The sequence below is a fragment of the Acomys russatus genome, chromosome 31 (genome assembly GCF_903995435.1).
Source record: "Acomys russatus chromosome 31, mAcoRus1.1, whole genome shotgun sequence".
Lineage (NCBI taxonomy): Eukaryota > Metazoa > Chordata > Mammalia > Rodentia > Muridae > Acomys > Acomys russatus.
Genome location: NC_067167.1, coordinates 27,124,215 through 27,147,164, shown reverse-complemented (window position 1 = coordinate 27,147,164; position 22,950 = coordinate 27,124,215). Strand labels below are relative to the sequence as shown.

The 22,950-nt window shown below is 36.3% G+C and overlaps 1 protein-coding gene across 1 annotated transcript in view; it reads left to right on the top strand.

Moving 5' to 3' along the window:
- The window catches only part of Mettl25 (methyltransferase like 25), a 75,283-nt gene extending 52,854 nt beyond the window's left edge, over positions 1-22,429 (top strand). The window contains exons 9-12 of the mRNA XM_051172772.1: positions 7,087-7,180; positions 20,080-20,154; positions 20,785-20,856; positions 22,220-22,429. Coding sequence (XP_051028729.1) covers positions 7,087-7,180; positions 20,080-20,154; positions 20,785-20,856; positions 22,220-22,321 — 343 coding nt within the window. The 3' untranslated portion in view covers positions 22,322-22,429. The remainder of the gene's footprint in view (positions 1-7,086; positions 7,181-20,079; positions 20,155-20,784; positions 20,857-22,219) is intronic.
- Positions 22,430-22,950: the final 521 nt, after the last annotated feature.

Sequence of the window (22,950 nt, the reverse complement as noted above, 5' to 3'; positions counted from 1 at the left end):
AACAACTGTAAGGTGCCAAGATTCTTATTAAATGGGACTGTGCACATTAATATTTTCTATTAGCTATAGTAAGTATAGGTACATTTTAAATTTTGGAAGTTTTGCGCAACTTTTTTCATTGGCTGACTGGTCTTTGCCGTCCTTTATAGTTTAGTCCATCTGTCTAGAAGCCTGCAACTATTTATGACAGTTTCTTCATGATATTATTTTTCTTTATATCAAAAAATTCTTATCTGAAATATTCTGTAATACTTTAAATGATATGCCAAGCAAATATTACTTAATTCATGCAATTTCAAGTGCATGAAACTCGTCTCTATTTTTTGTTCAGGTGACATATAGCATATAATAAATAATTTGGGGATACCAGTTTAGAGGACAGATTAGTAGTAGTAGTAGAAGAAGAAGAAGACGACAACAGGGACAACGACTACTTCTTCTTCTTCTTCTTCTTCTTCTTCTTCTTCTTCTTCTTCTTCTTCTTCTTCTTCTTCTTCTTCTTCTTCTTGCTTGGTTTTTTCCAGAAATAAAAAAATTGAGTGTGTGTGTGTGTCTATGTTGTGTATGCCTGTTAAGTGTCATGGAGGTCAGTGATTAGTGTCTTGTCCTTCCTTGATAACTCTCTTTTGTAACAGAATCTTTCACTAAACCTGACGTTCATGATTTGTCTTGGCTGGTTGTCCATCAGACTACAGGGATCCACCTATGTCCACTTCTCCAGCTTTCCTGATCTGGGGTTAAAGGCACAAACCCTCTGCCTCCATTTTTACCTCAGGTTTAGGCATTGGAACCCAGGTCCTCATGCTTGAACACCAGACACTAACCAGCTAGACACCTACACAATCCCTTTAACATTCTGGTTTTTCCAGCGTGCAGGCTTTAAGTTTTTGTGTGCCTGATTCCAAGTTTGGGGGATGCTACCCATGTGTCAGTGCAGCTATGAGGAGGTCAAAGGACAGCTTGTAGGAGGCAGTTCTTTCCTTCCACCACGTGATTCCTGGGAATAGGTCAGATCATGAGACGTGGGGGCAAGTGCTCTTAACTTGTTGAGCCATCCCACCCATCCCTCTAGAATATTTTCATATGATGAAAATAAAGAGCCCGAGTAGAGAATTACAGAAAGGGGCTGGAGGTGAGCCAGTGGTTAAGAGCACTTGTCCTTTCACAGGACCAGAGTGAGTTGACAGCACCTGTATTGGGCTATGAACTTGATTTGTAAATTCTAGCTCTAAGAAAGCTTACATCTGCTGCTGCCACCTCTCTTGCATCTAACATGCACACATAGACACATGTGTGCCTTCAAATGAACAAATAATAGAAACAAAAAGGTTTCAAAGGTAAAGAAAGGAAAGAAAAAGATAACATTCACATCTTTAATCCTATATATTTTCTGGCAGAAAATATTACCTAAATAATTAATAGAAAGCTTTCTATTTTATTGAAATATTTCAACATAAATTAAGGCAGTGAATATGGTATAAGTAATAAAATTATCTAAACAGACTTTAAATACATCTTGTTTCCTAATGAAAAATGGGATTAGCACTTTATATTTTAGGCTGTTATATTCTGAAGTTATTTAGGAAGATTCCATTGTTATAACTGATGGTTATAAAATGAGGGTGCAGACTAGTCACATCAAGGTCTCACAAAAATCACTGACATTACTGAACATAGTACATCCATATTCTATTCGTATATGTACTTATTCCACTCTTTTCTGTAATTTAATTCTTGAAGGCCTTGGGCATGACTTTTTTTCTCATGTTAACCAACAAATTCAGTACTTATCCTTACAACCATAGATCCTTCTAAATACTGGTCTATAATCCTTTTCTTGCACCTACAAAAGCCTAGGTCATATTCTACATCAGAAAGTCTCATAACTCCTTTTCCTTATGTGTGACAAGAGGGTTGGTTAACTATTCTATAAGGACACAGGTATCGAAAGGTGTCCTGGAATACAGCTCAGGTTACCTTCAGCTCAAAGGTGACCACTCTTCATCTGCATCTTAGTAACATAAAGCCTGAGTCCCCTCCATGCTCTCTTTGGTGTGGAGTTACTAACAGAAGTGTTCAAAACAGGCATCAGGCAGCTTCCTAAACCTCTCCGCGCTGTTTTTCTTAATGGCCTTAGTAATAAGATCTACTGCATGGAGCTGTTTGAGTGTAAATGAGTTAAAAAAACAGATTCTTTACTTTACACTTTGCATTATGATGTAATTTAATAGTTTTCACTATGTACTAATTTATTCTTGTTTATATAGTTAAGCTTGCCTTTTTTTTTAACCTGAGTACAATAAATAGACCTGTTTTCTCTAGTAATACATCTTCCTCTTATTGTGCAACAAGACTTGTTCTGGCAAAACCTTATTTGATAGTGGTCAGATCCGCTATTGAGATCCTGCCGTGTACTCCTACTTACTATGCTAGGCACTAGCTATATGGCCATGAGCAAAGCAGTAAAAGCTTTTCTTCAGCTGTGTAGAGTAGTGATCACAGACATAATTTTAAATAGTGTGTCTTTGTAAATAGTTATAAATATGCACATAAAATGAATACTTGTTTGTGATATGCTAGTGTATAACTTTTACAATGAGCTTAAAATTTAGAATTAAAAAAATCAAAAAGAAATATTAAAGTTATAATCTCTTCCCTTTGGAAAAGCCTACTAGCTTAAAATATCAAGAGAAGAATAATCAGAAAATAAGAATATGTGAAAGAAATACTTGTATCGGGAGTCCAATTTCATCTGGAGTGCCAGAGAAGGCATTTATCATTAGAGAAGCAGTGTTCGAGGTAGGTTTTGAAGGGAGTTTGGGCTTCCAAGGACAAGACTTGAAAGTGGAATGAAAGTTCCAAGAATAGTGTTTATAGTTAAAAGAAAGTGCACTTAAAAAGCTGTAAAAATGCCAGTGTTGCTGAGGAGACTGTGTCACAATACAGTGTTGGAAAGCTCAGAGAGAACCACATAGCAGGCTTATTCACTCAATGAAGGGGTCACATCTTACTCTTAAGATTCAAAAGTCATACGACACTCTTGAAGAATTTAAAAAGCAAGAGTGACCCAAGCAATCATCTTGCTAGTTCTATTTGGCTTATAGCTACTTCCTGTTATTGCTAAAGATAAATAATAATACTGATAATAAAAAGTTTCAAATGTCTTATGCAAGAAATTACTGTATAAATACTGAAAGTAGTCTTAACAATAACTATACTGTGAGATTTTAGAACAATAAAACTATTAAGTTAAAATTGAAAATGTTTCTCTTATTTTTAAGCAGCCTAAAATATAAAACACAGGAATCTGACCAGTCCACCTATACTTACATTCTGACGTTAGCCTGCAGTGGCATCTAAATCTGGTTCTTTTGATGTTTCTTAACCAACTTATAGCTGAGAAACTGTTGGCAGTTGATAGCTATTAGCAGAGAGAGAGTTTTCTTTAAGATGCTGGCCTCTGGTAGCTGACACATGCCACTGGAAGTCTAGCTATCCAAGAATAAGTGGGAAGCACAAATTGGATTTTTTTTTTTTTTTTTAAGGACACAAAAGTTGGGTGGAGAAGAGGGGTGGATCTGGGAGGAGTTGGAGAAGAATGGGTAACCTCAAATTAAGTGTGAAATTCTCAAAGGGGAAAAATTAAATAAAAAGTTTAAAAGATTACCTAACATACATGAATACAGGCTGACTATAAAAATGTTAATAAAATATTTTCCCCGGTTAAAAACTTTTTCAGGAGCGTAGAGGATAATTCATTGGGTAAAATGCTTCCTGCACACGCCTTAGGACCTGAGTTGGGATCTTATGCACCCACATAAAACCACACCCATAATAAAAGTCATCACAGGCCCAGAGCACAGTAGCAAAGTAAGAGAGCCTTGAGGCTTGCTGGCCAGCCAGTCCAGCTAAAATGTTGAGTTCCAGATCAGCGAGAGACCCTGTCTGAAAAAATAAAGTAGAAAAGAAAAGAGCTATAGATAGCCAAAGCCATGCTCTGGCCTACAACACCCAGACACCCAGACACACACACACACACACACACACACACACTTTTAATTATTCTAGTTCTACCATCTACTAGCATTATCATAATACCATAGTATTTAACTTTTAGAGATACTGCAAGGATTACCATGGGTAATACATGTACAGTGCTTAGAACAGACATGATACTAGCTGTCTCTTTACATACTATTTTTTCATTTTAAAACTACATTTGTTTTGTGTGTGAGAGCGTGGGCATGCATGGTGCCTGTATGGACCCCAGTACACAGCTTGCAAGAGCCTGTATACTCTTACTCTATTATGTGGCCCAGGATTGAACTCAGGTCATCAGGCTCTGGAGCAAGCACTTTTACCCAGTGAGCCATCTTTCTGGCTCCATTAAAATCAAAACCATTCCTGAATTCAGAAGTTTGGGTTCATGTGAGTGTGGTCTGCTTCCTCAGACAGCATCTACTCAAATGCCTTTTCATTCAAGATAGTGATAAAATAACAAATTGAATGAAAAGATATTAAGGGCTATAAAAATTCAGAATAAGCAGATTGTTAACTATTTGATAAAAAAGAGTGGGTGCGCATGAGGCTTTCTGTGTGAATGACTAGAATAACTAAAGAGAGTGGAGCGTCGCCTCCCCTATTCAGACATGATCAGTTGCATAGATAAAACAAGGAAGAGTGTTGCAGACCATCCAGACCAGTAAGCAAACATCTTAAAAGGCTAGCATGTAATAAATGGTATGTGAAAAGGTGGAGAAACATTATAAGTGTGGGCCCTTTTTTTAATAACTAAGGAGTCTTTCCTATTTTAATGGAATTCACAGCTGTTGCGGTAAAGAGACAAAACAGATCTAAAAAATATCTAAATATCTACATATCTAAATATGTAAACAGAAATGAAGATTTCAAGGATAGGGGATGTTGGTGGTATGTTGGGGGAAGGAGGAATAATGGGACAGGAAGGGTCAAATGGGACAAGATATGGGAGAGAAGCGAGTATAGGGAAAGGTAATTGACACTAAAGAGCTTTGAAAAGCTTATAGAGCATTATAGAAACTGTAAACGCTTCCAAAAGTACAAAAATATACATAGAAAAAAGGAGTTTAAATTGTGTTACCCTGTTAAAGAGAGCAGTCCTCCCGGATACCATAGGTCGTTAAATAAAAAGCACAGGAAATTTCTTCTCTTTGAATTATTGGCCAGTAAGGTACTATAACCCACTCACCCCAAAAATGTTTCAAGCTATTGCCATTTATCTTGGTTACCTCTCAGACTTGATAGAAAAATCCTATTTTTTAAAGACATCACATACTAGAGTTGTAGGATATGGAAAAATCATGTTGCTACTTACTTCGAAGCTCTATCACTGGCTACTTTTCATGGTTCTGGAAGGTTCTATGAGTGCTAATGGGGGAGAAAAATCATCAAAAGTCTTATTTGTGAACACTGGAAACTATGATAACAATTGGTAAGATATGCCCATTGGTGTAGCAGTGGCACAGATGTTATGGGACTAACCGGCAACATTCTGCCTGCACTTAAAGCCCATGCCACAAGATGGAATTCATGCCCAGTATTGTTAACTGGGCCAAAATCCCAACTGGCTAGGTTATAGATTCTAGGGGACAACCTAATACTATTATTCCTCTAAGTGGACATAGAAATACACTGTCCCCTATGTTTTTATTCTTTTAACCATAGATTAGTGTATTTCTCAGTCCTTATCAGAGACACTGCTTTTTACGTAGATGAGTAATATGGAGATTGACAACTGATCAACCTGCAGATAAGAGACTGTGTGGTGCTTAATTCTAAATGAGGCATCTGTATCATACCTCTTCACCCAAGGTTCAGGAATCACTGCAGTAGAGATGGTGAAAAACCTTGTTAAAGCCAGGGATAGTGGACTTTTGTAGTAAAGCCGTATTTGTCAGACATGATAGCATCATTGAACACATAAGGTAATGACTACATGCATAATATATCATACCAGCCAGAATACAAATATGAATGAGGGAGGGTTCAGGGAATCTCACCCCGAGCTGAAGAGTTATTAGCAGTTGGTGGAGACAGGGGCACGGAGAGCCAGTTTTTAGTAAGACCCTGAGACACTACCCATGTTCTAACACATGTTCTTATACCCAGGCACACACACACACAGCACTTAGTGGACTTTGTGGGTTTGGGAAGGAAAGATGATGGGGAATCAAGGGGGATTAGGGGAGAAATGAGGAAGAAATAGAGGTGGGTTTGACCAAGGTATCCTATGCCTATGTCCATGTGCAAAATTCTCAAACAGTAACTTTAAAAACAACTAAGGAAATATTTGGAATTGCAATTATATGACATACTAAGTAGAATTAAGGCTGCTTTCTTAAGTATAGCTGAAGGAATCTAAGATACATTGCAAAGGTAGAATAGAACGGATTATCCAATCATGGTTTAATGCTCTGTCATGGGTAAATGAGACTTGCATTATTTATCGCTTTTGATAATGCAGGTTCAGATTTTTTTATGCCTCTAATTTTTATATTATGCTCAAGTTGTAGCCAAAATTGAGAAATGTGATAATTTAAATTGAAAACTATTTCCTGATATTTTGCTTAAATTGTAATGAAAATATGCGAGGCATAAATGATAGCAGACCCCAGTTGGCTGTTAGTGCTTGGTAGTTCTCTTTGAATAGCTGCCGAAGTATCACCCCTGTTAGAACGTATTGCAATGAAATGTGCAATGTAGTGTCAAACTAATATAAGTAAAATGTGTTTTGAGCATAGTGGAAACTTTTGAGGACCTGTTCCTAACTGAACTGAGATTTTTTAATAGTATAAGTTTAAAACGTCTCTTACATTGTATTGTTTGCAAAATATTATCTTCCACTGATGTATGTTCCAGGAATTCTCAGAAGCAGATCTTGATATAATGTTACTTACAAATGTCATAGAAGTATTACTTCATTTGTATCACATCTGGATTTTGTGCCATATATATGGAAGATATTTTAAAATATTTCATGTTGAAATTTAAAACTATCTACACTTGAATTTGGAAAAACTAAAAAGGCATTCACTTTTTGTTTTGCAGCGATCGGCACGTTGGTAAAATTTATTCCAAATGCTCTTCCTTTCTGGATTATGTCAGAATGTCTCTTAAGAAGCTTGGATTAGATGAGTCCAAGGTCAGTGTCCAATTACCTTTTATTCTCACAGCATGCAAGCAGCAGCAGGTGGAGGCAATACAAAATCATGTGCTTCCTACTGTCTCCCGCCTATAAAACTCTAAATTACATTGAAATTAGGCCTCTATTCCCTTTTTTGCAGTTCACTGTCCCTGTCAAATGTATAGACAGTTTATTATTGTGTATCAGCAAAAAGACTCCCTTCGGGTTTTTGTTTTAAAAGTATGTGATGTCACTAAATAAAATCAGGTTAAAAAGCAGAACACTGTAGATGGAAATTAGAAAGAAGCAAAGAAGAAATGATTACTTTTAAATTATTTGCAGTTTTGTGGCTAATTATACGTTTCGGTATTAAATTCAGCTTGCCTAGAAGTGTGAGCATTCTGTTAAGTTGTAACATCACAGTAGCTCTGAGCTAACATTGTTGATAACATTGTTAAAAGTAAATAGTAAGCTAGTTGGCTCTCAGGAAGAAAACTCAGCATAATTCAAATTAATCATTCACTAAAAATTAAAATCAATTGCTGTTACTCCTGCACATTATGTTGATTATAAATCAGAAAACTGTATCTCTCCGTGTCTCTTCTGTCTGACTTATGAGATAAAATACTCTAACGAAAGCTTTAGGAAAGAAAGGTTTTTTTGTTTTTGTTTTTGTTTTTAGCTCACGACTAGGTTGCATCCTTCCAGAACTGGGAAATCACAGCAGTAGAAGCTTAAGGGAGTTGGTCATGTCATATCCATATTCAAGTACAGAGAGCAAGGAATACATCAGCTCACTTTGCCCACTATTTCGTAGTTCAGCGTCCTGTCCCATAACTAGGAAATAGGGCTACACACAGTGAGTGGGTCTTTCCACCTCAAATTTTTAATGTAATCAATAAAATCCACCATAGACATGCTCACGGACCGTCATGACGCAGACAGTCCTACTCTGAGATTCTTCCCACGTGGTGCTAGATTATGCCCACTTGATCATTGAAACTGCCTGTCACAGTGTGAAGGAGAAAACTTCCACAGACATAACCATATTCTACTGAAGTTAAAGGGTCTGACTGTCATTGTGGTACTTTTTTGTTTACTTAATAAAGCAGCTAGACTAGTAGTAGTTTGGGGTTTTTTGTTTTTGTTTATTTGTTTCTTTTTGCTGTATCCCCTATCAGATAGTTAAGAAAGAACTGTTAAATTTAGGAATAAATAAATGAAAAGATACATCTAAAACTCACCCAGTATTTGTACATAATTGCTGGCTGCATGCCGCTACTTACTGTTTACCTCTATTTGTATATTATTAGTAAAGACGTAATTAGTGTAATTCCCACAAATATTTTTACTTCATAAAATGAAGCCACTTTTTCTTTTGTGTGAATGATTCTGCATATACACTGTGTCATACTCAAACTGAAAACATACTGTCCTTTTCCAAAAACGATACACACTAACAAAAAGAAAAAAATCATAAGGATAATATTTATTCTTCCTTCTGTCTTGTCTTCTCAAGTTTATTATTGTGAATAGTAACCACAGTAAAAGTTGTTTCATACATCTATTAATATGTAATTAATAGAATGTTATGATTAACATTTACTAAGAATTTACTATGTGATAAATGCTATAAGAATATGCGATTGTCTCATTTACCCTTCACAAAAACATTTACAATTGACAATTGGAACCATAAGGCAAACCCCTGATTCCCCCAAAACTGGAGAGATACAGGAGACCGGATATATAGGAGCAAGAAAACCTGGCAACGTATCAGAGGCTCAGTGTGGACACTTCTGAGAGTGAACATCTAGACACTTCAGATGTTTGCCTCAGAAAAAAAGCCGGTTCTGGTGAACATTGTAGGAAAGACCCCTCATTCTTGTGGCAGGGGAAGCGAAAGAAGAACCATTTTTAAGTAATTAAGTACATTTTGTTCTTCTAAAGAGACAAATTTAATCAGAATATCACTACTAGAGTTTTATCCACACCCAACTGAACAGGGCACGGGAAGTATCCAGTATTAGACAGTTCTGTCAATTCTGTCCCACCCAGGAGGGTGTGAAATTAATTAGAAGCGCTGGTGAATTTCATAGTCCAGAAACAGGTTCAGTGACAGACAGATCCAAGCATAAGTGTATGAAATACTTCTTACCACCACACTAGTAATGGCATATTCAGAACAGTACTTTCTATGTGGTATGCTGTTTTTGAATACCAAAAATTTACAAGACATGCTAAAGACAATAAACAATTTGAAGAGATGGAAGTCATCACAGCCACACTGAGGTATGACAAGGACATTAGAAGTGGTAATCTCCAATTGTAAATAGAGAAATAAGCTAAAAGTCTGATTTAATAAATTGGACATCAGACAAGAGCAGATGGACATTATACGCAAAGAGATTTTGGACAGTCTTAGGTAAAATTACTAAAAAGATGTAAGAAATAGTTAAAAATATTATACCGAGGCAGAAAGATTATAAAACCCGAAGGTGGTAGATGACACCAGGGAAACAGAGCAGGCCTGATACACATAGAAACTCACACAGACTGACAGCACACAAGGTACAGGTCCCACCTAGAGAAAAATCCTTCCCACCGAGGAGAAGTGGCCCCAGTGTCTCACCTCTGACCAAGAAGCTACCAGTTGGGAAGGGAACAATCTCTCCAATGGGGTGTCAACCACAGTCTCCACAGGGAACATGCTTAGGAAAAGTTGCCCAACAAAAAACAGCCTCGGGGGCTTTTTGCTCTTTTGGTAGGGAAGAGGTATTGTCCAGAGGTTGGTGGCCTTTTTGTTCTTTTTTAATATTTTTCATCTTTTGTTTTTGTTTTTGTTTTGTTTGTTTTGTTTTGTTTGTTTCTGTTTTTGGAGACAAAAAGAGAGAACATGAGGTGCTAGGTGGTAACAAAATGGAGAGGGTCTGGAAGGAGTAATGGAAATGAGAAAAAAACAACAACAACAACATATTACATGGGGGAGGGGAATATTCCTGAGTAAGCAAGTGCATGAATGAATAAATATTACTATAAGCAGAAGGAAGAAAATTTTGCCACTTACTGGTATATAGAACACAGCAGAGGAAGGAACCTAAGAGGCTAAGGATATGTGTGTAGCAAACTCATAAAACTAACACTGAAAACAAAGGTAGGAAAAAAAAAAAAAAGCAAAGGAATCCAAGGACTGGAGAAACTAGATGAAATACAAAGACACGTTGTAATCTTATCAGAATGAAGAAAATAAAAGGAACAGAAGAAATACTTGAGTTGCTAGTGATGGAAATGTCTCCCATTGGCTAGATACCAAACCACAGATCCAGAAAACTGAGACCACCAAGCAAGACAAGTAACAGAAAACTGCATTGAGACAGATGCCTTTTTAATCAGCAGAAAGTTAAAGCTAAAGAAACAGAAGATAAAGATGTTCTTATTTTTTATCTATGGACAAACAAATAGAGAGTTCCACCTAAGTTCTCAGAAACCACACAAACGGTGAAAAAGGAAAGGAAATATTTTAAATGTTGAGAGAGGGGGCATCGACACATAGTTAATACCATGTAATGCGGCACAGCATAGTAACAGAATGCAAAAGCAAAATTACATAATCATATGGATGGATACTTTTCTAAAAAAAAAAAAAAATCATGGTAACCTTTATGGTAAAAAGCTCCAAAGAACCTATTTACAACACTACATTTAGTGCGAGAAACACAAAATTTTCTCTGTAAAATGAGAAACAAGATTTTTTTTTTTCCTTCATGCTTCTCAACATCATACTACTGGGTAGTTCAGTAAGGGACGGAAAGGAAGTGAATGGTATTCTGACTGGAAAGAAAGAAGGCTATTCTTGTTCAAGATAACATGATAATATTCTTTTTTAAACATCTAAAGAGATAATAAGCAACTAAAATAATACTAAACAAGGTAGGATATAAAAACAATATACAGAAAATTATTTTTCTATACCAACAATGAAATTAAGATACATCAGCATTTACTTACATACCCTCTCCCAAAGTGAAATATACAGATTTTTTTTCTAATAAAATACAAACAAAATGTCTCCAAGGTATAAAACTGAAAAATAAGTAAGAGGAGAGATAGTCTACGGGCATGGATAGGGTTATCCACTGTTCTCAAGATGCCAGTGCTTCCCAGCTTGGGTCTGCGTTTCAGTACAATCTCAGTCAATATTTCAGGAAATTATCTTGTAGATACAGAAGCGGTTTCTAAGTCTTTTGCAGAAAGGTAAAAGAATCAAAGGAAGGTTCCAGTATTAAATGAAAAGGAAGCTTTACAGTTGTTAGTGGGTGGCTTTAAGATACAGTATACTATAATGACAGGCTGGTATCTGCAGGCCAGTAAACAGGTGGATCAAGGAACAGCGTTGAGAGCCCAGACATAGGCTCACGCAAATGCAACCAAGTGCTCTTTGGCAAAGTGACAAAGACAGTACAAAAAAAAAAAAACAAAAACTTTGCCATGTAGTGTTCAGACAGATTTTCTATTACAATCACTTGAGCTACTTGGTTTTGTTTTGTGTTTTAAACATAAAGTGATTATGTTTAAGTAATAGAGGGAAAATGAAAGTATAAGCTAAATTATATTGGGAAAGAGGAGGGCCAACAAAGAATTAGGGTATAAAATAACGGTGTACTAGGGAAAAGAAACAAATTGATAAGAATACAAATTGATAAGAATACGTTTGTGGGTGAAGTGTTTTGATTTTAAGCAAAAGAAATTTCAGAAATAGTGTCTTTTAGGCCAGAATGTTTAGGAATAGGAAAAGTGTTAAAAACCCATTATATTTCTATTATTAAACAAATGCTTCATTTTACCTATACATGAAGGAGAGATAAACCTGTTTTTGTTATGATCCCAAGTGTGGGATCAGAACAGTCTTGTGTGAGAACAGGTGAGGTTAATCCACTACAAGACCAACCACCTCGTGCAGGAGCTTGATTGTTGCCAGCTGAAAAGATCCCGTGAACAGACTCTGGGAGGAGATACATAAATGAGCCCAGAACTGGAGGCGGGGCCTTTGAAGACTTGGAATAGTTTTGGCTGTTCATCGCTCCGCTCGTACATGATGAAATTGAAATGTTAAAATTAAAGATTTCACTACAACACAATAAATATTTATAACTATTTTGGAAAGAAATTTTCACATGAAACCCTAAATGCTTTGCAAATTTTTAATTTTTATTTATACCAAAAGAAAGCTTCGACTAAATTCATAATTGTTTATTAATAATTTTTCTGTATAAATGAATGGGTGGCACATTACTGGTATGCACTTAATAGTGCAGGCAAGTGAATCACCTAGAAAATTCCTACACTGTGCTTAACTTTGAGTCACAGGAAATTATATTAAACATGAAGGGAAAACTAAGATTCCTACCATGGTCTTTCCAAAGGACACCAAGTCTGCGTACTCTGGATGCACAGTGGCTCTCACAGCGGCAAGAGTTTCTCCAGGAGTCTGGAGTCAGTTGTGACAGTCAGCAGTGGACTTTGCTCTGAGAGCCTTTTTCCAACTCCACACCATTAGCATGAGGATCCTGATTTGTAAAGAGAGGCTGCTCTGTGCTCTCAGCAGCACCTCTGGCCTCTGTCCACTAGATGTCAGCAGTAGCACAATTATTTTTTTTTAAAAAAATGGCCATTCCCAAAATTGCCCCCTGATTTTGAGCTTTTTTGTTTGTTGCCTTTATAATTTCATCTGGGATCACCTAACAATCCCATAGTGTGTCTGTGTTTTAAACTGCTGCTTGTCATCAGGAAGTATGGAAAAGAAAAGGGACAATAATTATAGTATACTGTGTCTATTCTTAAAGACTTTTATTTAAAATGATCCTTATTTTGATCTTTAGTTTTTAATAATTGTAATATCCTTGGAGTGATGTTCATTTACCCCCTTCATAAAGTATGGCTTATTTTAAAGGTATATTTACTGTTATTCAGTTAAGTTAAGCCTAAATACGTACCTCTGAAAACAATGAACTGTGCTACAATGTCAGGTACCTTGTGGCAAATAGTACGATTCTCTTCTTTTGGGAGGCTGAGTAGCATTTCACTCTGTGTATGTGGTGTGTGTGTGTGTCTGTGTGTGTCTGTGTCTGTGACTGTGTGTGTCACACATGCACACAGATATCACAAGGGGTTGTTTGCTTGTTTTTATCCATTAGTCTGTCAATGAAACAATAGATTGTTAATATATCTTGGCTCTTATGAATAGTGCTGCAGTAAACAGGGGAGCATAGATATTTTTCCAAGATGGTGATTTCATTTCCTTTAGATATATGCCCAGAAGGAATGTGGAATCTCAAATCTCAATAATTTAATTCCAGATATGAACGAAGAGGAGAAAGAAGGAGGAATAGCCCCCATAGTTTACGGTTCATTTTTTAAAAAAATTCAAAACATCTATTTTAGTTAAAATTCAAATTCCCAAAGATTATTATGTACATAATTTTATGATTTCTAAAAGTAACATACACACACACACACACACACACACACACACACACACACACACACATGTTCTATCCTCTCTGTTTCTACAGAGGAACACAGTGTCGATAATCTTTTAAGAAATAGTATGGTAAGTTTCTTGGTCAGCCTAAGAATGCCATGGCCAATTGAGCCTCTTTCCGCTGGCTTTCTCTCTCCATATTTGACTGACAGGATTTAAGATATTATTAACCTTACCTCCAGAGCCACCTCTTTAAATGTTTTTTCTCTCCGTCTTTTGTGATTTATACAAGGAATGATTTTTGTTTCTTTTTGTTAGAATACATGTGTTATATAAGCAGTTTTAATAGTGCTTTTTGTTCAGTATGTTGTTCACTCCAGCACTGTCTTCTCTTGCACCCCCTCCTGTGTAGACTCCTTTCTCTTCTCAAATAACACCCCCCTTAATTTTCATGTCTCATCTGTCTTAAGTACAGGTGTGATGTCTGTTTATCTATGTTTGTCTGATAACTAGGTTTCATATCTGAGAAAAACATGTGATGTTTGTCTTTACGTGTCTAGCTTATTTTATTTATGATTACAAGTTCTGCTCAGTTTTTTGAGAATGACATCATTTCATTCTTCTTTATGTCTGAATAAAACTGCGTTACATTTTGATGCCACAGTTTATCTGTTTGTGTCTTGATGAACACTTAGGCTTATTCTATGACTTGGTTATTGTGACTTGTGTTCCAGTCGTCATGGTCGAACTCATTTCTCTTTAATAACCTATACTCCTATGCGTCATATAGCTAGATCAGATGCTAGTTCTGCTTTTAGTTTCAGGCACTGTTTTTAGAACCATACTATCTTCAGTATCTATTTGTCACCTATATCTTTTATTATTTGACGTATAGCTCTTCCACTTCTCCTAACCTCTTTAGTCTGTATGATGTTTCACACCTATTGATTTGTATATATTAAATTATGCTTGCTTCCCTCAAGTAAAATAAACTTGATTATAGAGTATGCTTTGTATAAGGTATTGTTGAATCCAGTTTGCAATCATTTTCTTAAGAGTTTTTATGGCTATTTGTGTTTCATTTTCATTTAGTTCTAAGAATTTTTTAGTTTCCTCCTGGATTTCTTCAGTGACCCTCCGCCCTGTCATTTAGGAGCACAATGCTTGGTTTCCATCTGTTTGTTGAGTTTCTATAGTTTCTCTTACTATTTCCTACCATTTTTATTGTATTTAATTGTTATTTCTTCTTGATGACCTGTACTCTTTAGTAATATGCAGTGACTTAATGATCTCTTTAGACTGTATTTATCTTCTTTCCTTTATGAGTTACAGTCTAGTTTCCTACTGTCATTCACTTGATGCACAGTACCACATGCGTTGGTTTTCTGTGGTAGCTTTATTGTTAAGCTGCATCTTTTATTTTTTTATTTTTTTATTTTTTGGCTTTTTTTTTTTTTCCCGAGACAAGGTTTCTCTGTGTAGCCTTGGCCTCGAACTTACAGCGATCTGCCTGCCTCTGCCTCCCAAGTGCTGGGATTAAAGGCGTGCACCACCACCGCCCAGCTAAGCTGCATCTTTTAAAACAAATGGCTGGATCTTCTGATTTGATGCCGTCAGCTAGTCTACATGGAGCATTGAGAACATTAACATCCATCAAAGTTAGTATTGAGATGCTTGCTGACTCCTCTTAACTACATTTCTAGTTGCTCTGATTCTGTCTTGTTGTTTTCTTTTTCTTTCTTCCTTTTTTTTTTTTTTTTTTTTTTTGTTTTTTTTGTTTTGGTTTTTTTTTTTTTTTTTTTTGTTTTTTTTTGAGACAGAGTTTCTCTGTGTAGCCTTGGCTGTCTTGGACCCGCTTTGTAGACCAGGCTGGCCTCGAACTCACAGTGATCCACCTACCGCTGCCTCCCGAGTGCTGGGATCAAAGGCGTGCGCCACCACGCCCGGCTCTTTCTTCCTTTTTATCTTAGACTGTGTTGATTACTGAATTGGGATTGCTAGAGTCTATCCTAGACCTCATTAAATAAAGAGATTTATCTTCATATGTGTGTGTTTATATGTGTTTATACATGGGGCCCCTGGAGGCCACAAGAGAATGTTGGATCCCTTGGATCTCTGTTACAGGCAGTTGAGTTGGCTAGCGTGGGTGCTGGGAGCTGAAATCTAGTCCTTTACAAGAACAACAAATGCTCTTAACCACTGAGCCCCATAATTCTCATTTCTTAATCTGTTCCTCGTGAACTGAATTCTTCCATATGCTCTTGTGTTGTGACTTTCTTCCTCCTGCGTGGAATTTCTTTAAGTATCTTCTGTAATGCATTCTTAGTGGCAGTGAATTGCTTTCATTTGTGCTTATCTTGGAAAGTATTTTAAGCTATATTTGTTAGATAAAATATAATCTATCTTGACAGTTATTTGCTTTCATGACCTGAACTGTATCTTCATCTGTTTCTGGTTTTTAAGCTTGTTTACATTTTATTTGTTATTATTGTGTGTGTGTGTACATATGGAGAGGGCTCATACCTTGGTGCACATGTGGCGATCAGAGAACAGCTTTGTACAGTCAGTTCTCCCCCTCCACATTTATGTGGGCTCCAGGGATTAAGTTCAGCACGTCAGGCAGCACCTTTACACTGCGCCACGTCTCATAGTGTTTAAGCTTTCTGCTAAGAGATAAAGCATTGTTCTGGTGTGTTTGACACAGGAAGCGGTGAGTTTATCTCTTGCCACTTTGTTTCTTTGTACTCTAGCTTTAATGTTGTAAAAATGTATGCCTCAGAGAGATTCTTTTCTGGCCATGTCTATTTGGGGTTCTAGATTGTTCTTGGTTATTCATTCCTTTATTCCCTACATTTGAAAGTTCTGTTATTATAACTGCAGCAAGTGAGTAGTTTTTACATTAACCTTAGTTCCTGAGCTACTTCTGTACTGGTCAGCGGTATCTCAGCAACGTTAGTCTCACCATCTGGGGATAGGAAACAGTTCCATTACTAAGCCGTCTGATCACGTGTGAAGTGGAAAGACCCTGTGAATTATCACAGCTCTTATGAATTCATGCAGGATTCCGTCTAAACTGTATTAAGGCCACTTTGCTACTCGTAAAGCATCTTTTTAAAAACAAAATAGATAAAAAGAGATAGATCTCCCTTGAAATATAATTTATGTAGGTATTTGTGTTCATTACTTTGCTATTGCTGTGATGAAACACCATGATCAAGGCAAACTGTAGACGGAAATGTCATTTGGCTTATGGTTCCAGATTCTGTCCTGGCAGCAGCAGGCATGGTAGCAAAAACAGTTGAGAGCTCATTTCCTGAATCTCAAGAGGAAATACAGAGCATAGACTGGGAATGGTGTGTGACTTTAAAATCCCAAAGCCTGTCCCAGTGGCATACTTCCTCCAGCAAGGCAGAATGACTAAACCTACCAAACAGCTTCACCAGCTGAGCACCAAGTACTCAAATACCTCAGTCTCTCGGGGGACATTCGCACTAAAACCACCACAATATTCTGTGCACAAAGACAGGAAGTGTAACTGTCAACTAATTAGGTGTGAGCAGTGCATGGTAACATTCTTCTGAAGAGTAGATGTTTATCAGTTGGCAAAGACCGTGCCCCCAAAAGAGGCAGTTCCTTTCCTAGTGGACAAACATCACCTGCTCTCTCACAAGTCTGTTTTCAGTGGAAAAATACCACACATCCTTGCACAAGTCTGTTTCACATCCCACACTTGGGATCAAACAAAAACATCCACTGCAAGAACTAGCGCTGTAGACCAGGCTGGCCTTGAACTCAGGGAGATCTTCCTGTCTCTGCCTTCTAATTTCTGGTATTAAAGGCATACACCACCACCACCACCAGGCTTCAAGTGGACTTCTAAAGACAAAATCTAGGTCAGTGGAGAGGGAGTATTCTAAGTTAAGCCAACTAACTTTGTAGCCTGTATCTTCCCATACTTACATATTGACAGGCGTTGTTCACATGAAGAATGTTTGTTGGGCATGTTGCCATCTCTGGCAGTTATCAAGTACACTGGCTGCAAAGGAAGAATAAAGGGGAAATCCATGTGTGCTAACAGATAAATTTATTTCTAAAGCAGACTAAACTTTAAGGTTTGAAATAAAGGCAGAAGAAATTACAAGTTACTGAACAGTTAACAGAAAGATGCTTCCATCTGAATCTTAACTCTTGAAAGTCTTCTAAACAGGATGAATATAATCAGGTGTACAAAATCCATTGGGAAATAACATATATTTTCTCTATGCATATATACTATACTAATATATAAGCTCAGATACAACCAGTATAATTCAACAAATTATAAGGAGGGTAGAATAAAGGGCCTGTGATAATTTTTTACTCACGGTTCTCACTCCAATTCTCTTTCGAACAGACCATTTCTTTAACCATAACCCATAGTCTTCACATACAGTTCAACTCATACTAAAAGCGTTTTCTAGAGTATGGAGATTGAACAGCAAGGAACAATAGAATTATTTTCAGTGTTTCCATCAGCCACTCACAGTGTACATGGATACAAGCATGGCATAGTTCATATTTAAAGTAATTTTATAACGTCCATTATTTGTCATTATATTTTTCTGAGTAATATATTCATACTATACTGCATTATACTTGGAGCCACTTTGTAGGTCATGTACAAGTCTGCATTCAACAGTCAAACTTTACAGTTAGTGAGTCAGTTGCTTGCAATTCTAAGCTTTTTAGTGCCAGTTATATTATCAGAATAACAATATAAATCATAAATAAATGATGATGAATAATCAAATTGAATACAAACAAAATTCTTTTTACAACGTGAATATCTTTATAAAGTACTAACTGAAAGGGAGTCGTCAGATGAAACTGCTGTCAAAGTACATGTGAAAACCAGGCATGCTGGTGTACCCTGGGATCCCAGCACTTGGGGGGGCCCAGGCAGGAGGACTACAGACCTAAGACCAGACTGGGCTACACATCAAGATCTTACCTCATGAAACAAACAAACAAAAAATCAACCAACCAAATATATAAAATACCTGTGTGATACTTTCAATGAGAACAGCCCCCATTGGCTCAGATAGGAATGCTTGATCCCCACTTGGTGAAACTGTTTGAAAGGATTAGGAGGTGTGGCCCTGTTAAATGTGTCACATGGGGTTTGAAGCTTGAAAAACCCATGCCTTTCCCATTAGCTCCCTGGCTGTTCCTTTTGGCTGTTTCACACTTGGCTCTCAGCTACTGTTCTAGTTCAAGGCCTACGTGCCTGCCTGTCTGTTGCTATGCTCCCTGCTGTGATAGCCATGGACCCACCCTCTAATAATGTTTTTCTTCTATAAGTTGCCTTTGTTATGGTATCTCATCACAACAGTAGAAAAATAACTAAGACAGCATTTCAAAGCAAGTGAAAGATGATAAGAGAAAAAAACTTGAAAAGATGTTAGGGGTTTTTTCATCCAGGTGCAAATGTATCTTCTCAAATTCTTCTATTGCTCTGATTCTAAATCTGAAAAGTGCAAAAGTGTATCGTGGCAGCAGAAGGCCTCATTTCACAAATGTGTTTGTTAGAATCACAACTATAACATATTTCTGCCCTGTGTCCTGAGATCAGCAGTTAGAGGACAGTGTGAATTCCCAATCTCTACACTGTTGATTTCTACAAGTATATGTTTTCTATGTGGCTCTGGATTCTCCGTGTTGCTTTCTCTTGGTGCCATTTGCAAAGAACCCATGACTGTGGGGTTTGTTGTTGTTGTTGCTGTTGTTGTTAGTTTGGTTTAGCTAGTGCTTGTTGATTTTGCTGCTGAGGAGACATAATGTTAGAGAACTGTGTTGTGCTGGCTTTGGGGGACCTGTGACCTAGGGCATGTCTTTGTTTCCTTGTATGTCACTCCATCATAGCTATTGTACTTTATGAGACACGTAATTTAAGATTTAAAATGCCCTTTAACATTGGTCAAAGAAGTACTTGTTTCTTACTATATTTGCTTATTTAAGATGTTCTGGAGATAAATGATGAGAAAATCATGTTTATTCTCTTATTAAAAAATAAGACTATTTATGTCAACCAAGGTTTGACATTAAAGAGTATACATTACTACAGGTACATGTGGTATTAAAAAAAAAAGTCAAGGTACAGCTTCATATGGTGAAATTATTGTTTTGCAAATTTATTGATAACTGACATATTTTGCCACAATACTGAACTTGGAAAAAGGTAACATAGTATTATTTATGAAATGGTGAATAACATCAGTTCAGAAGATTTGAATGAAAGAATTTTCTTATATTCACTTGCTTTAAGAGAGTTCTTTACACATGAGAGTTATCTTAAATTGGTATAATACTTGTTTTACTTTAGATTATGTTATAGGGGGTTTTATATTATTTAGCATTAACCATTGAAAAACTTATTGCTACTGTTTTTATTTCAAAGGTTTCTGAAGAAGTCATAATGGACTACTATGACAAATATAAGCCTAGAATGATTGAGCTGGAGGCATTTAATATGGTAAGTCATATATATATATATATATATATATATATATATATATACACACACACACACACACTGAATATGTTGCTAGACTCGAATATTATCACTAAATTTTAATATGGGCCAGCTCATCTGTTGGTGTGTGGTGTGTGTGTGTGAGAGAGTTTTGAGTGTGTGTGTGTGTGTGTGTGTGTGTTATATCTTTCTGTAGGAAAACTATTTGGGATCATTTCCTATTTCAGAACTATATTAGGTGTTAGTAATGTCATAAAATGAACACATGGTAGATTTCCTTTAAAGTGCATCATAAATGCATGGAGAGATGCTTCGGAGTCCTTTGAACACATGTTGATTTCCAGAGCAGTTACTTCCCAAGCGTTTCTTTTAATGAATTGCATTCTTAGGAGCCCTTTAAAAGTTTTCCATCCGTGATTGCTTCCTGGATTCCACCTCATGTCTCTTAGAGGGCATTCTTTTCCTATTATTAGTAAAGGAAAGCTTTTGATCTGTAGTATTCATTTTCTGAAGACGTACAGTGGGTATCGGGTATCTAACATATGTGAAGTTTTGTAGATACATTTTCTCAAGCATAAATGTTAAGCAAATAAACATTTAATGCGCCACCCCTTTTATGTTCCCTTGCAGTTGAAAGTTGTTCTGGCTCCTTGTGTAGAAACCCTGATTCTTCTTGACCGACTTTGTTACCTGAAGGAACAGGTAAGTTAGTCTATTTTTCAATACCTAGCAAATATAAGCAAAAGCTGGGATAAGTTATTTCACACAAATTAGTAAAACAATGTCTCATGCTCTAATATATTTAATATTCATTTTATTTTCTGCTTAAGAGATACACATATGTACAGCAGATGTCTTCAGGAAAATTACTCTAATAAACTTGATGTTCTTTTAATTATGTGATAGTTAATATTCATAGGCAGTGAATACAAGCAACCATATATGATTTTAGAGCCAAAATTAATTATGGCCAGACATTGGAGATCCTGTGCACACATTTCACTTTGTAAGACTTGAGCTTTTATGTGCTTTGGACATATGTGTTCTGTAATATGTCTTTCTAACCAGTGAAGAGTATTTGTCTCCCACAACCTTATTGTCTTATCTGTGTTGTGTCATCTGCTGAGCTGTGGTCAGTAATTGTTTTGAACTGTTGAATGCCCCTCATGGAATCAACTTATTGTCCACTACAAATCCTTTATTTTAACAATTTTATTTTTTTAAACAGTGCTTTTTCTTTTCAAAAGGCTTCTTGAAACAAATATGTTTTAAATGGTGGCTTTACATATTAAAGCAATTTTTAAGTATTTAAATAATATACCTTCCTTAGCCACAATTTAACCTAAAATCACTACAAAGCCTTGATCCTCAAATTGAGGGGTGAGATTTTCAATACTATTGTAGCAGGTACTCAGTTCCCATCTCAAAAAATACTATTGACCTAGGTCAACAGTTAAGTAAAATATTGTACAACAAAAGTAATAGGTCCAAATAAAATGATACAAGCATTTGATTATCATTTGAATATTTAAATATTTAAATACTATTTAAGAAATTAGTCATAAAATCTAAGCTATGGAATATAAAAAAAGTAAAAAGAGTAACAATCTTACTTTTGGACTTAATTATTAAATATTCAGTACATTTTATGAGGATGTCAAACACGTAGATTGTTTATGTACATGTGTGTGCAAATTATAATTTAAAACTATAATAATTGTTTAGTGTATATTTTTTATTTATATAGCATTTTCTCCCTCTCTGTACAAGGTAATGTTTCATTATAAAATTGTTTGTTTAAAATACAGTATTTGTTATTGGCCTTGTTCAGCTTTTCTATATTGAAACAAAGACTATTTTAGTAGTCAGTCTCTATAGTGTATATTTTTTTGACATAACTTCTTGAAAATGAAGTTGTAAATGTTAATTTTAATTTTAAAAATTTAGCCTTTGGTTTCTACTTACATTTTCTATTACAATGTATAGTCCAATTCATTTATGTAGTTTGACTCATCTTTATTTACTCAAAAGTGGTTGTATATATAAATTCCTTTTTAATTTTCAGGATGATATAGGATGGTCTGCCCTTGTGAAGTTGTTTGACCCTGTGCAGTCTCCCAGATGCTACGCTGTCATTGCTCTGAAGAAGCAGTGTGGTCGTAGCTGACACATGTTGTGAATCAATCTGTTAGTGACTCACTTCAAAGACTACTTATCATATTATGTAAACATTTTTAAACAATTTCTATATTTTAAATAATAAAATAATAGCTTAACTACATAAAATTATAATAGTTTTTCATTCTCAAAGCATACATTAATAAAGTAAGGGGAAAGAGACTAGACAGCAATAGTGATTGAAGAGAGGGAAAAAAGTAGGAGAGGGACTGTAGAGAGAAATAAGCGTAGAGATCAGACTTGGGGAGAGCAGGGACAGGAAGACAGGGCCTGCAGAGAAAAGAGAAATGGGGGGTGGAGAGGAACATCTCTATGACAAGCTGGAGACCTAAGTAGGCTTCTGGGAGGATATGAGGGGGAATCTAGCTGAGACTCCTTGTAGCAGGGGCCATGAAGACTGAAGAGAACACCTTCTAACTAGACAAGACTCGTAGAAGAAAGAAGAGAACACCAATTCACCCGCAAAATCTTCCACCCAAAATTTACCCTGCCTAAACAATGTGCAGGGATAAAGATAGAGTAGAGATTGAGGGAATGTCCAACCAATGCCTGGCCCAACCCAAGACCCACCCATGGAAGACAGCCAATCCCTGACACTATTAAATATTCTCTGCTATG